The sequence below is a fragment of the Ahaetulla prasina genome, chromosome 3, assembly GCF_028640845.1.
Source record: "Ahaetulla prasina isolate Xishuangbanna chromosome 3, ASM2864084v1, whole genome shotgun sequence".
Classification (NCBI taxonomy): domain Eukaryota; kingdom Metazoa; phylum Chordata; class Lepidosauria; order Squamata; family Colubridae; genus Ahaetulla; species Ahaetulla prasina.
The window spans coordinates 3,136,660-3,150,105 of NC_080541.1; the positions used below are offsets into that span (position 1 = coordinate 3,136,660).

Sequence of the window (13,446 nt, forward strand, 5' to 3'; positions counted from 1 at the left end):
TGGAGACGTTTCATGACCCAAGTAGGTAACGTCATCACTACTAGAAGAGAGTGGGTTTGCAAAAAGGAGGAGGAGGAAGAGGAGGAGGAGGAAGACAACGACTGTGGGTCTCTGAGCTTGCTTGTTTTCTTACAGACCCTAACTCTAACCCGTCCCCCTCCCTGAGCTCCGTTTTCGCTGCCAGAGGGCTCTCAAAACAAATTAAAAGCCAAACAAAAAGGAGAAGTATTTTCCCCTTTTGCATTTGAGCATGGAAGAAGGGACAGGAAAGGAGAAAGGGAAAAGAGGAAAGACAGAGAAAAAGATGGGAAGAGAGCAAGGAAGGAAAAAGAAGGGAAGAGGGGAAGGAAGGAAGGAGAAAGGAGAAGGAAATGGGAAGGAAAAAGAAAAGGAAGGAAGGAAAGAAAGATGGATATTGGGTGAGGGGATGAAGGAGAAAGGGATGGAAGGAAGGAAAGGAAGGAAGGAAGGAAGGAAGGAAGGAGATTATAATGGAGAGCCATGGTGGCTCAGGCTGTAAGATAGCCTGTTATTAAAACACAGCAGCCTGCAATTACTGCAGGCTCGAATCCCACCAGGCCCAAGGTTGACTCAGCCTTCCACCCTTTATAAGGTAGGTAAAATGAGGACCCAGATTGTTGGGGGGGGCAATAAGTTGACTTTGTATATAAATATACAAATAGGATGAGACTATTGCCTTACACACTGTAAGCCGCCCTGAGTCTTCGGAGAAGGGCGGGATATAAATGTAAATAAATTTAAATGTAAATTTAATAATGAGAGAGTGGCAGGGTCCCAGGGAAATCCTGCCTTAACACTTGGCCATCGCAGATGTCCCCAACAGTCCTGTGTCACACAAACCATGCCCCCCCCCCCGGCCCTCCAAGGTCAAAGACAATCCTGATGGGGCTCCCCATGAAATGGAGTTCAAGACCCCTGCTCTAAGAGCAAACAATTCACCTTTATTTCATTTATTTCATCAGGCTGTCCTCGACGTACGACCACAATTTAGGCCAAAATTTATGTTACAGATAGTCCTCGACTTACAGCAGTTCATTTAGTGACTGTTTCGAAGTTACAGCGGCACTGAAAAGAGCGACCTATGACCGTTTTTCACACTTACGACCCGTTGCAGCAATCCCATCAAAATCCGGATGCTTGGCAACTCGCTCACATTTCTGACAGTTGCAGTGTGTCCCGGGGTCACGTCATCCCCTTTTGCGACCATCTGACAAGCAAAATCAATGGGGGGGGGCGGGGGAGATAGATTCGCTTAACAACCACGTTACTAACTTAAAAATATGCATTGGTTCACTTAACAATTGTGTTGTAAAACAGGGCCAAACTCACTGAGCAAATGTTTCACTTTGTGACATGAGTGTTGGGCTCAGTTGTGGTCGTAATTCGAGGAGAGAGAGAGAGTGTGTGTGAATTCAGTTCTCGCTGTGTGTATGGTATATAAGTGCAAGGCGTGGACATAGGTCACTTTTTTCAGTGTTGTCGTAACATTGAATAGTCACTAAACAAACGGTCATAAGTCAAGGACCACGTGTAAAAAATTTTATGTACAAAATAGACCTTTTCAAGGTGGGGCTTCACACACTGTTGAGGTTGTCATCTTGACTTCTTTGAACCTTCCTTGACTTAGTTGAGGCCAACTAAGAACCTGAAAAAGAGCTCATTTTGATATTTTTGGACCATTATATGATGATCTGTCTTCAGAGTTTCAACAGCTATTAATTTCTGAACCCTTAGTTTACTCACTTAAACTAAGTAACATTTCCAAATTTTACTAAGTAAAAATTCCAAATTTTACTTCCAAAGTTTACTTCCAAATTTCAGTCCTTTTGTGTATTAAATATTATTCAGGCTGCTAAACTTCTCCTGCCCTTAAATTTTAACCCCACAATCTTTTTCTTCTTCTTCTCTTTAGCAAGACAACCCACCTACCATATTTTTCGGAGTATAGGACGCATCTTAGTTTTTGGGGAGGAAAATAAGAAAAAAACTGATTGGCAGGTGGATCGGCCTCCCAGAATACCCCCAATCAGCTGTTCCCAGAGGTGAATTTTAGCAACAGGTTCCTTGGTTGTGAGCTCTGTGCCTTGCTTTTTTTTTTTTTTTTTTGCTTTTTTTTCTGCCTCTGAAAGCCTCCGAAACAGCTTCAGAAAAAAAGCCTCTGAAGCTCTGTTTGGAGGCTTTTTTTCTGAAGCTCTGTTTGGAGGCTTTTTTTCCTGAAGCTCTGTTTGGGGGCTTTTTTTCCTGAAGCTCTGTTTGGGGGCTTTTTTTCTGAAGCTCTGTTTGGAGATCTTTTTTCCTGAAGCTCTGTTTGGGGGCTTTTTTTCTGAAGCTCTGTTTGGAGACCTTTTTTCCTGAAGCTCTGTTTGGGGGCTTTTTTTCTGAAGCTCTGTTTGGAGATCTTTTTTCCTGAAGCTCTGTTTGGGGGCTTTTTTTCTGAAGCTCTGTTTGGAGACCTTTTTTCCTGAAGCTCTGTTTGGGGGCTTTTTTTCTGAAGCTCTGTTTGGAGACCTTTTTTCCTGAAGCTCTGTTTGGAGGCCTTTTTTCCTGAAGCCCTGTTTGGAGGCCTTTTTTCTTGAAGCTCTGTTTGGGGGCTTTTTTTCTGAAGCTCCGTTTCTGATGCTTTTTTCAGCCTCTGAAACCTCCCTTTGAGAAGCTGGGTGAGGCTACATTCGGAGTATAAGATGCACCCAGATTTTCTCCCTCTTTTTTGGGGGAAAAAGGTGCATCTTATACTCCGAAAAATACAATACTTAAATCACCTGCCTTCTTCAACCACAGCTTGATCCCAAGTCCATTTATTTATACCTTAAGACTTGACTTGGCAACAGCCCCCTGACGTGTATAAATGAAGCAGAGCTAGAGAAATGCTTTAGGGCTACTTAAAAGATATGTTTATATATTTTATGTGTATATATATATATATTAGGGCTTAGACAACTTAGAACTACGCAGACTTCAGTCTGACCTAAGCATAGTACATAAAATTATCTACCACAATGTCCTACCTGTCAATGACTTCTTCAGCTTCAACCATAACAATACACGAGCAAATAATAGATAAAAACTCAAGGTAAACCACTCCAAACTTGATTGCAGAAAATATGACTTCAGCAACAGAGTGGTCAATGCCTGGAATGCACTACCTGACTCTGTGGTTTCTTCCCAAACCCCCAAAACTTTAAGCTTAAACTGTTGACCTCACCCCGTTCCCAAGAGGTCTGTAAGGGGCGTGCATAAGAGCACACGTTGCCTACCGTCCCTGTCCTAATATTCCTTTTTACTCTTACTCTTTTCATGTCTCCAAATTATGTTTATACTTTTACCTGTTATTTTATGTATCCGGGGTCTCCAACCTTGGCAACTTTAAGACTTGTGGATTTCAACTCCCAGTAAAGCTGGCTGAGGAATTCTGGGAGTTGAAGTCCACAAGTCTTAAAGTTGCCAAGGTTGGAGACCCCGGATATATATAATTGACAAAAATAAATGAATAACAAATAAAAATAAATAAGTAAAATATTTAAGGGGATCAAACGGTTGTCCATTGCAAAAGATTTAAAAAAAAAAAAGATTGTTCATTGCAAAAGGTATTAGATATTTCCGCAATCTTGGGATGGTTCCAGAGGAAGAAGTCGTAAAACCTTTTTGCCTTTTGAAAATACGGAAGAGTGAATAGCACAAAGCGAAGAGCAGGTTTTGAAGAAGAGCCTGGACAACCATTTATCTGGAATAGCATAGGCCAGTGCGGGGGAACCTTTTCGGCACCGAGTGCCGAAACAGAAGTACGCGCATGGGTGGGGGAACAACAGAAACAGGATGAGCAATTCCCTGGTGCGCATGCGTGTGACAGGAAGCTGAGTTTCCAGTTTCCGGTGTGTACGTGCACGCTGGTCACCTGGTCTTCCGGTTTCTGGCGCACACACGCACACGAAGTCCAGCTGGAAACTGGAAGCTCAGGTTCCCAGCGCACGAATGCGTGCCAGAGAGCTGCTTTTCCAGTTTCCCGCGCTCCCGCGCATGCGGAAACCAGCTGGCCAGCACACATGTACACACCGGAAACTGGAAGGGCAATGGGTGATGGCTGGTGTGCCCGGAGAGATAGCTCTGCCCGCCACTTCTGGCACGTGTGTCATAGGTTCACCATCACGGGCATAGGCTCTCCTGCTTGAGCAGGGGGTTGGACTAGAAGACCTCCGAGGTCCCTCCCAGCTCTATTCTGATTGAAATGGTCTTCTACTCAAGCAGAGGGTTGGACTAGAAGACCTCCAAGGTCCCCTCCAATCCTATTAGCCTATGTTCTATGTTCTGATAATGCAAAAACTCAGATTTGGCCTGATCCATGGATGTAGTTCGGTCCGACAAACAGTATATAACAGTACAGGTAGTCAGTCCTTCACTTATGACCACAATTGACCTCAAAACCTCCGTTGTTAAGTGAGACATTTGTTAGGTGAGTTTTGCCCCATTTTACAACCTTTCTTGCCTCTGTTGTTAAGTGAATCTGGCTTCTCCCTTGACTTGGCTTCCCAGACGGTCGCAAAAGGGGATCATCACATGACCCTGGGAAACTGCAGCCGTCGTAAATATGAACTAATTGCCAAGCATCTGAATACGTGACCGTGGGGATGCTGCAACGGTCATAACTGTGAAAAAAATGGTCATAAAGTCACATTTTTCAGTGCTGTTGTAACTCTGAACGGGTTGCTAAATGAACTGTTGTAAGTCAAGTATATCTATATATATAAAAATGGCTGTGTATGTGTGTATATGTGTGTATGTTCCAGCATAACTCTGGAACGCCTCGAGCAATTTCAATCAAACTTGGTACACAGATGACTTCTGGAAAGAAATACTGTGGGGTTTTTATTTATTTTTATTTATTTATTAGATTTTTATACCGCCCTTCTCCCGAAGGACTCAGGGCGGTTCACAGCCATAATAAAAATAGAACAATATACAATTAAAACAACAATTAAAAAACTTATTATATATGGGCTGAGATATAAAACAATATCCTATTAAAATTAAACTCTCTAAAAATATAAAATTATAAAATTTAAAAATCACAAAGCCAGTCCCGCACGGATGAATAAATAGGTCTTGAGCTCACGGCGGAAGGTCCGAAGGTCAGGCAGTTGGCGTAATCCAGGGGGAAGTTCGTTCCAGAGGGTAGGAGCCCCCACAGAGAAGGACCTTCCCCTGGGGGCCGCCAGCCGACATTGCTTGGCGGACGGCACCCTGAGAAGCCCCTCTCTGTGTGAGCATACAGGACGGTGGGAGGTATTCGGTAGCACCTCGGTGTGTGTGTGTGTGTGTGTGTGTGTATTCCAGCATAACTCTGGAACGCCTGGGCCGCTGAAATGAAAACGAATGAATTATATCTACAGTGTCAAATCACAGTACTTTTGACAGTGATAGTGTGCATTTTGCATTCATGTTCTGTTAAGATACAGCCTGTTGTGCCTTAAAATGGCTTCTACTGTACAGCACAGTGGAGTTGCCATGGTAATAACGGCTTCACAGTGCTCCAAGGGGAGGGGCTCCCTCTGGTAAGGGGGATTGAGATAAATAAATACCCGGGCAACGCCGGATTATCAGCTAGTAAACCAATAAATAAGCCCTATAAGAGGAAGGGAGCGAGGTTTTCAGAGCTGAAGAGCGCTTGGACTTTCTGGCCTCCAATCTTGGAAAGAAGTGCCATTTGAAAGAAAGAAATTTTTAAAAAAACTATCTTCCTGAAAGAAGAGGTGGAAAAGATTTGCTGGGGGGGTGGGAGGAAAAAAAGCTTTCAGAGAAATGAGGATGACTCATCCTTGGGGCCTGCAGGACAGCTTTGAATTTGGAGATCTCAGGCCGTGATGGAAGGCTGCAGGAGAGACCCAACAGACAGAGAACCTGTATGAAATCTACAGAAGCTTTTATTATTTAGAATTGATTCAGCATTAAACATACACGTACAGATTAATCCTCTGCTACTGAAAGGATCAGGTAACCTGTGGAGTTGTCAGGTGTCCTAGGTCAGGCCCACCCTGTCAACTGTCCATCACCCATCATCTCAGCTATCCTGTGGTTGATCTCTTTAAGACCAGGGCTCTCCAAACAGGACAACTTTAAGACTCGTAGACTCTTAACTCCCAGAATTCCCCAGCCAGCTTTGGTTGACCCCCACTTTTCTATAAGGCAGCTGCTCAAATATTGGAAGGCCTGTAGTCACACATCACCTGTAGTCCTTCTCCTTGTTAGACTAGACCAGCGATGGCTAACCTTTTTGCCATCGCATGCCAAAAGCGGGGGGGGGAGTGCGGAAATGTGTGTGGTCACACATGTGCATGCCCGCACCCATAATTCTATGCGCCCTGCACCCCCGTGCATGTGCGCATAACCCCCCTGCACTCTCCCCGCTTTTGCCACGTGATGGCCCGGTAGGCCCGTTTTTTGCCCTCCCTAAGCTCCAGAGCCTTTCTAGGAGCCTGGGGAGGGCAAAAATGGACTTACCCACCCCCCTGGAGACCCTCCGGAGGCCAGAAACGGTCCGGAAGTCGGCAAAGAAGCCATTTCAGACTCCGGAGGCTCCGGGATGGGTGGGGAAGGGCATTTTCTCCCTCCCCAGGCTCCTAGAAAGGCTCCCTACTTCCAGTGGGTCCAGAAGGCCCAAAAATTAGCTGGCTGGTGCGCGCATGCATGCCAGAGCTGAGCTTACGGGCCCACCGATACGGCTCTGCGTGCCACCTGTGGTTCGCCATCAGGGGACTAGACATACCCAGTTCCTGCAATCGTTCTTTGTATACTGTACGAAAACAGAATAAGAGAATAACAAGGGTTGGAAGAAACCTTGGAGGGCGTGGGTATGGCTAGTCTAATGAAAAAGACTAGGGGAGACATGATAGCTGTGTTCCAATATCTCAGGGGCTGCCCCAAAGAAGAGGGAGTCGGGCTGTTCTCCAAAGCACCTGAGGGTAGAACAAGAAGCAATGGGTGCAAACTGATCAAAGAAAGAAGCAACTTAGAACTAAGGAGAAATTTCCTGACAGTTAGAACAATTAATAAGTGGAACAGCTTGCCTTTGGAAGTTGTGGGTGCTTCCATCACTGGAGGATTTTAAGAAGAGTTGGACAACCATTTATCTGAAATGATATATAGGATTTCCTGCCTGAGCAGGGGGGGTTGGACTAGAACACCTTCAAGGTTCCTTCCAACGCTCTTATTCTCTTACTCTGCTATCATATACGGAGAATGGCTGCAAGAACTGGGTATGTCTAGTCTAACAAAGAGAAGGACTACAGGTGACATGATAGCAGTCTTCCAATAGTTGAGGGGCTGTCCCAGAGAAGAGGGGGGTCTAACTATTCTCCAAAGCAGGAAAAGGCAGGACAAGAAGCAATGGATGGAAACGATTCAAGGAGACAACCAAGCTAGAATTAAAGATAAAGCCCAGCTGCTGTGGCCTAGAGGTGGAGCTCTTGCCTCACAATCAGGAGGTTGTGAGTTCAATCCTAGGTAGAGGCAGATGTAGGGTCCCCTGCTTGGGCATGGGGGGGGGGTTTTGGACTAGATGACCTGCAAGGTCCCTTCCAACTCTGTTAATCTGTTAAATAAATTTCCTGACAGTTAGAACAATTAACCAGTGGAACAACTTGCCTCCAGAAGTTGTGGGAGTTTTTAAGAAGAGATTGGACAGCCATTTGTGTGAAATGGTACAGGGTTTCCTGCCTGAGCAGGGGGTTGGACTAGAAGACCTCCAAGGTCCCTTCCAACTGATTCCTTATAAGTGGACAGACCCTTACAACTCTGTTAGGCTGTTATACTGTTCTTCTTAAGCCATAAAAAGCCACCTATTCCTGTTATTCTGTTAAATTTGGCGGGCGTCCAACCCATTTTATAATCCCACAAAGCTCTAAGCTTCTAACACATGTTTACCCTCTGCGTAAGATTGATTATAAGCTTGTCCTGAGCTGGTTTATTCTCTGTTTGGAAGTTTGCTCCAGCGAAGAAGGAAAAACGATCTTCACCGAACACAAGAAACCCCGAGAATTCCCCCCCCACCCCCAGTATTTGGAAAGGATTCAGTATCCTTTGGTCATCTTAAGTTTTGATGCAGTGGGAATGGGGGTCAGCAATATCTCTTATATCTCGATACCTTTCTTAAACTTCAATCTTTTGTTCCTGGATCTGCACTTTGGAACGATGGCAAACAAGGTTTAAACTTTTTCTGCGCGGCACGCTAGGAAATATTTGAAGGGGTGTCAACGATACTCTCCAAATCGCAAATAAAAAAAAAACACCACTCCTAGCGAAGGACAGTATTCGCTAGCATGACAATCACAGTCTGTAGTTTTAACTCTTTATTTTTCTCTCTGGAAAGTTTTGCTGGCTGAGGAACTCTGGGAGTTGAAGTCCACAAGTCTTAAAGTTGACACGGTTGGAGAGCCCTGTTATAGAGTAACAAGAGATAATGGGACAAGAAGGATATAAATATTATAAGGGGAAATGGGAGAAAATGTAAATATTAGAAGACTACCACCACGAAACAGGTGTAATAAGGGAATATATTATGTGTTTTGTGTTTGTTATGTTGTGTTATAAATTATATATATATATATATGTGTGTTTTCTGAGGTTTTCGCGGGTGTTTGTATGTAGGTCTTTGGTTATTCGGGTTTTCTCCCGCGTAAAATTGGAAGTGTCTTGGCGACGTTTCGACGAAGTCTCATTCGTCATCTTCAGGCTTCAGCTTCGTGCTTCTGGGAGCAATGTGTGATTGCAGCTGTTTCTTCCTTTTAAGTTAAAATATATATAAATATATATATATAAATAGCTTCTCAGTTTCAATAACGTCACAGTGTTATTAAATAATTAAATCTTTACATTGCACCTACTGTTAAGACTAGAAAGTTAAATATATTAAGTAATACCTTCCTGAGACTAAAATTAAAATATTGATTAAAATACTAAATAAGTTGCAATATTACAGTATTACTAAAATATTGATTAAAATGTAAAAATGATTTTAAAAAAGCACTTTTGGGACAGGGCTGTTTCTTCTTCCATTTTCCGGTGTGGTTGGAAGGAGGAAGAAAATTTGGGGGTAGACTTCACCGTTCCTTAGGTGGTTGGTGGTCTCCTCTTATGCAAAGGCTGTTGGGTCTTGACTGTTGTTCTCTCTTGTCTTTTCTCCCCAGTCAGAAGATCTTGGCGCCTGCGTCCAGTTTGAGAGCAGCCGCCAAAACCGGAACATGATGCCCAGCAACAGCTGCGTCTTCCCCACCTTCAACCTGAGGAAGCCCTCCTCGGAGACGGACATTGAGAACTGGGCCTCCAAACACTTCAACAAGCACACCCAAGGCCTCTTCCGACGCAAGATCTCCATCGCCAACATGCTGGCTTGGAGCAGCGAGTCCATCAAGAAACCCATGATCATGACCAGCGACCGCAACGTCAAGAAGGAAGCCTGTGAGATCTTCAAGCTCATCCAGATGTACATGGGCGACCGGCGGTCCAAGACGGACCAGCTCAACGTAGCTCTGGAGATCGCCACCAAAGGATGGAGTATGCAAGGCCTCCGAGATGAGCTCTACATCCAGTTGTGCCGGCAGACCACCGAGAACTTCCGCTACGAGAGTCTCGCCCGGGGTTGGGAACTGATGTCCATTTGCCTGGCTTTCTTCCCACCCACGCCCAAGTTCCATTCCTACTTAGAGGGATACATCTACAGGCACATGGACCCGGTGAACGACACCAAAGGTAAGAGGGACTCAACTCATTGTTGACCTCGCCAGGTCCTGGTTGGCTTCTCAGCTTCTCTCCCTCCCAAAAGGCAGGGTCCAAATTTAAGATCAAATGAAGGCATCTTGGTGGCCAGTAGTGATGTCCCAGGCTGAGACGTAACAGAATTGGAAGGGACCTTGGAGGTCTTCTAGTCCAAAATCCTACTCATGAAAAAGGCCCTATGTTGTGACCCAGGCCCAGGTAGGTAGTAATAAACTTAGTCCATGGAAAAATAAACTTTATTCGAACAGCAGGGAATTACTTCATTCCCAGCGTCGTTCAACTGAAAGTAAGACAAATGCCTCCCAAACACAAATACTTCAGTTATCTCACAAACCTTGGTCCAATTAGGCAAACTGCCAAAGGCCCTTCCTGGCAAGCGTCCAGAAGCCACAAAAAACAAAGAGGTACACGAAGCAGAAGACGCAGCTACAACATTGTTTTCCAGCAAAGCTGAAACACCGGTGTTGGTCTGTTTTAAGCCTTATGGGAGGGGCCAATCATCTCTTGGCCTTACTCCTGAGTTGTCCTCTCTGCTTGAGCTGCTCTTGCCTTCTGGCAGCTCTTCTCATACGTGCATTAGAAACAGGCTCCTCCTATTCTTCTGCCTCACTACTATCAGTCTGGAGGCTCTGGAGTCCATACCTCACTTCCCGATGGCCCTGGCCCCACCTCTGCCTCATTGCTGTCCGACTCCGTTGCCAGCTCCGTAGGCGGCTGACGGATCGCAACACCCTATACCATTTCAGACAAACGGTTGTCCAGTCTCTTCTTAAAAACCTCCAATGCAGGTAGTCCTCGACTTATAACAGTTCGTTCAGCGACCGTTCGAAATTACAACAGCACTGAAAGAAGTGACTTATGACCGTTTTTCACACTTACGACTGTTGCGGCATCCCCATGGTCGCGTGATCAAAATTCAGATGCTTGGCAACTGACTCATACTTATGACCGTTGCAGTGTCCTGATCACCTTCTGCGATGCCAGGTTCACAACCGTGTTCCTCTCTTAACAACTGCCGTGACTCACTTAAAAGGTACGGCAAGAAAGGTCGAAAATATGGGACACATGCTTCACTGAGCAACAGAAATGTTGGGCTCAATTGTGGTCGTAAGTGAAGGACTAGCTGTGTTGGACCACCCATAACTTCTGGAGGCAAATATAGCCAATTCCAGCATGAGTCTCAACAGGAGGCGAGTTTGATGGCTTTGGGTGAGATTAACGGAGCCACACAAACAAACACTTTGTGCATTTGTGGTGCACCGAAACTTTTTTTTTTAATTTTTTTTAAAATTTACATTTATATCCCGCCCTTCTCCGAAGACTCAAGGCGGCTTACAGTGTATAAGGCAATAGTCTCATTCTATGTGTATATTTACAAAGTCAACTTATTGCCCCCCCAACAATCTGGGTCCTGGGTGAAATACGTGCCATGCTCAGATGCTTTGTCCATTTAGGGCTGAGAGAACACAACATTTATTTATTTTAGAGGAGAATACTGTACCTCAGGGGTTGAGCTCTGGAGTCTCTGGGGTTCTGTGAACTTGGAGGTTTTCTTGCTGACGTTTCACGACCCAACTAGGTAACGTCATCAGTGCTAGAATGGAGGGAGGAGGAGGAGGAGGATGGCTACAAGGTTCTTAGTGCTCTCTGAGCTTGTTGGTTTCCTTGCAGACATTTCATTGCCGACTAGATTTATTTATTTATTGATCACATTTGTATACCGCCCTATCTCCCGAAGGACTCAGGGCGGTTCACAGGCAAATAAAAACATATAAATACAGATTAAAATAAGAATTAAAAAACTTATTCTAAAAAGGCCGAATTGTTAAAACAATATAAATAATAAAACCCATTTAAAACTAATAAATTTAAAATCTAGTCCAGTCCTGCGCAGATGAATAAGTGTGTTTTAAGCTCGCGACGGAAGGTTCGGAGGTCCGGAAGTTGACGAAGTCCTGGGGGTAGTTTGTTCCAGAGGGTGGGAGCCCCCACAGAGAAGGCCCTTCCCCTGGGCGTCGCCAGACGACATTGCCTCGCTGACAGCACCCTGAGGAGTCCCTCTCTGTGAGAGCGCACGGGTCGGTGGGAGGTATTCAGTAGCAGTAGGCGGTCCCGTAAGTAACCCGGCCCTATGCCATGGAACGCTTTAAAGGTGGTTACCAACACCTTGAAGCGCACCCGGAAGGCCACAGGTAGCCAGTGCAGTCTGCGCAGGATAGGTGTCATACGGGAGCCACGAGGGGCTCCCTCTATCACCCGCGCAGCCGCATTCTGGACTAACTGCAGCCTCCGGATGCCCTTCAAGGGGAGCCCCATGTAGAGAGCATTGCAGTAATCCAGGCGAGACGTCACGAGGGCGTGAGTGACCATGCATAGGGCATCCCGGTCTAGAAAGGGGCGCAACTGGCGCACCAGGCGAACCTGGTAGAAAGCTCTCCTGGAGACAGCCGTCAAATGATCTTCCAAAGACAGCCGTTCATCCAGGAGGACGCCCAAGTTGCGCACCCTCTCCATCGGGGCCAATGACTCGCCTCCAACAGTCAGCCGTGGACTCAGCTGACTGTACCGGGATGCCGGCATCCACAGCCACTCTGTCTTGGAGGGATTGAGCCTGAGCCTGTTTCTCCCCATCCAGACCCGTACGGCTTCCAGACACCGGGACAGCACTTCGATAGCTTCGTTGGGATGGCCCGGTGTGGAAAAGTACAGCTGGGTGTCATCCGCGTACAGCTGGTACCTCACACCGAAGCCACTGATGATCTCACCCAGCGGCTTCATGTAGATGTTGAACAGAAGGGGCGAGATCGACCCCTGCGGCACCCCACAAGTGAGGCGCCTCGGAGCCGACCTCTGCCCCCCTGTCAACACCGTCTGCGACTGATCGGAGAGATAGGAGGAGAACCACCGATAAACGGTGCCTCCCACTCCCAATCCCTCCAACCGGCGCAGCAGGATACCATGGTCGATGGTATCAAAAGCCGCTGAGAGGTCTAATAGGACCAGGGCAGAGGAACAACCTCATCCCTGGCCCTCCAGAGATCATCCACCAACGCGACCAAAGCCGTCTCCGTGCTGTAACCGGGCCGGAAACCGGACTGGAACGGGTCTAGATAGACAGTTTCATCCAGGTGTAAGGGAAACTGATATGCCACCATACTCTCTACAACCTTCGCCGCGAAGCGAAGGTTGGAGACCGGACGATAATTACCTAAAACAGCCAGGTCCAGGAGGCTTCTTGAGGAGGGCCTCACCACCGCCTCTTTCAAGGCGGCCGGAAAGACACCTCCACCAGAGAAGCACTCGTAATCGCCTGGAGCCAGCCTCGTGTCACCTCCTGAGTGGCCAGCACCAGCCAGGAGGGGCACGGGTCCAGTAAACACGTGGTGGCATTCAACCTACCCAACAACCTGTCCATGTCCTCGGGAGCCACAGGGTCAAACTCATCCCAAACAATGTCACCAAGACCACCCTCAGACGTCTCACCTGAGTCACCGCAATTTTGGTCCAAACCGTCCCGAAGCTGAACGATTTTATCGTATAGATAACCGTTAAACTCCTCAGCACGTCCCTGCAACGGGTCATCCCGCTCCCCCTGGTGAAGGAGGGAACGAGTCACCCGAAACAGGGCGGCTGGGCGGTTATCTGCCGGCGCAATGAGGG

The 13,446-nt window shown here is 46.5% G+C and overlaps 1 protein-coding gene across 5 annotated transcripts in view; it reads left to right on the forward strand.

The window, feature by feature from the left end:
• The window catches only part of ARHGAP39 (Rho GTPase activating protein 39), a 200,962-nt gene that overhangs the window by 140,961 nt on the left and 46,555 nt on the right, over positions 1 to 13,446 (forward strand). For all 5 annotated transcript variants that reach the window (XR_009154065.1, XM_058174368.1, XM_058174369.1 and 2 more), the window contains exon 5: positions 9,198 to 9,759. Coding sequence is in view for 4 of the 5 variants with exons in the window: in XM_058174368.1 (XP_058030351.1) it covers positions 9,198 to 9,759 (562 nt within the window). In the remaining variant the exon portion in view is untranslated. The remainder of the gene's footprint in view (positions 1 to 9,197; positions 9,760 to 13,446) is intronic.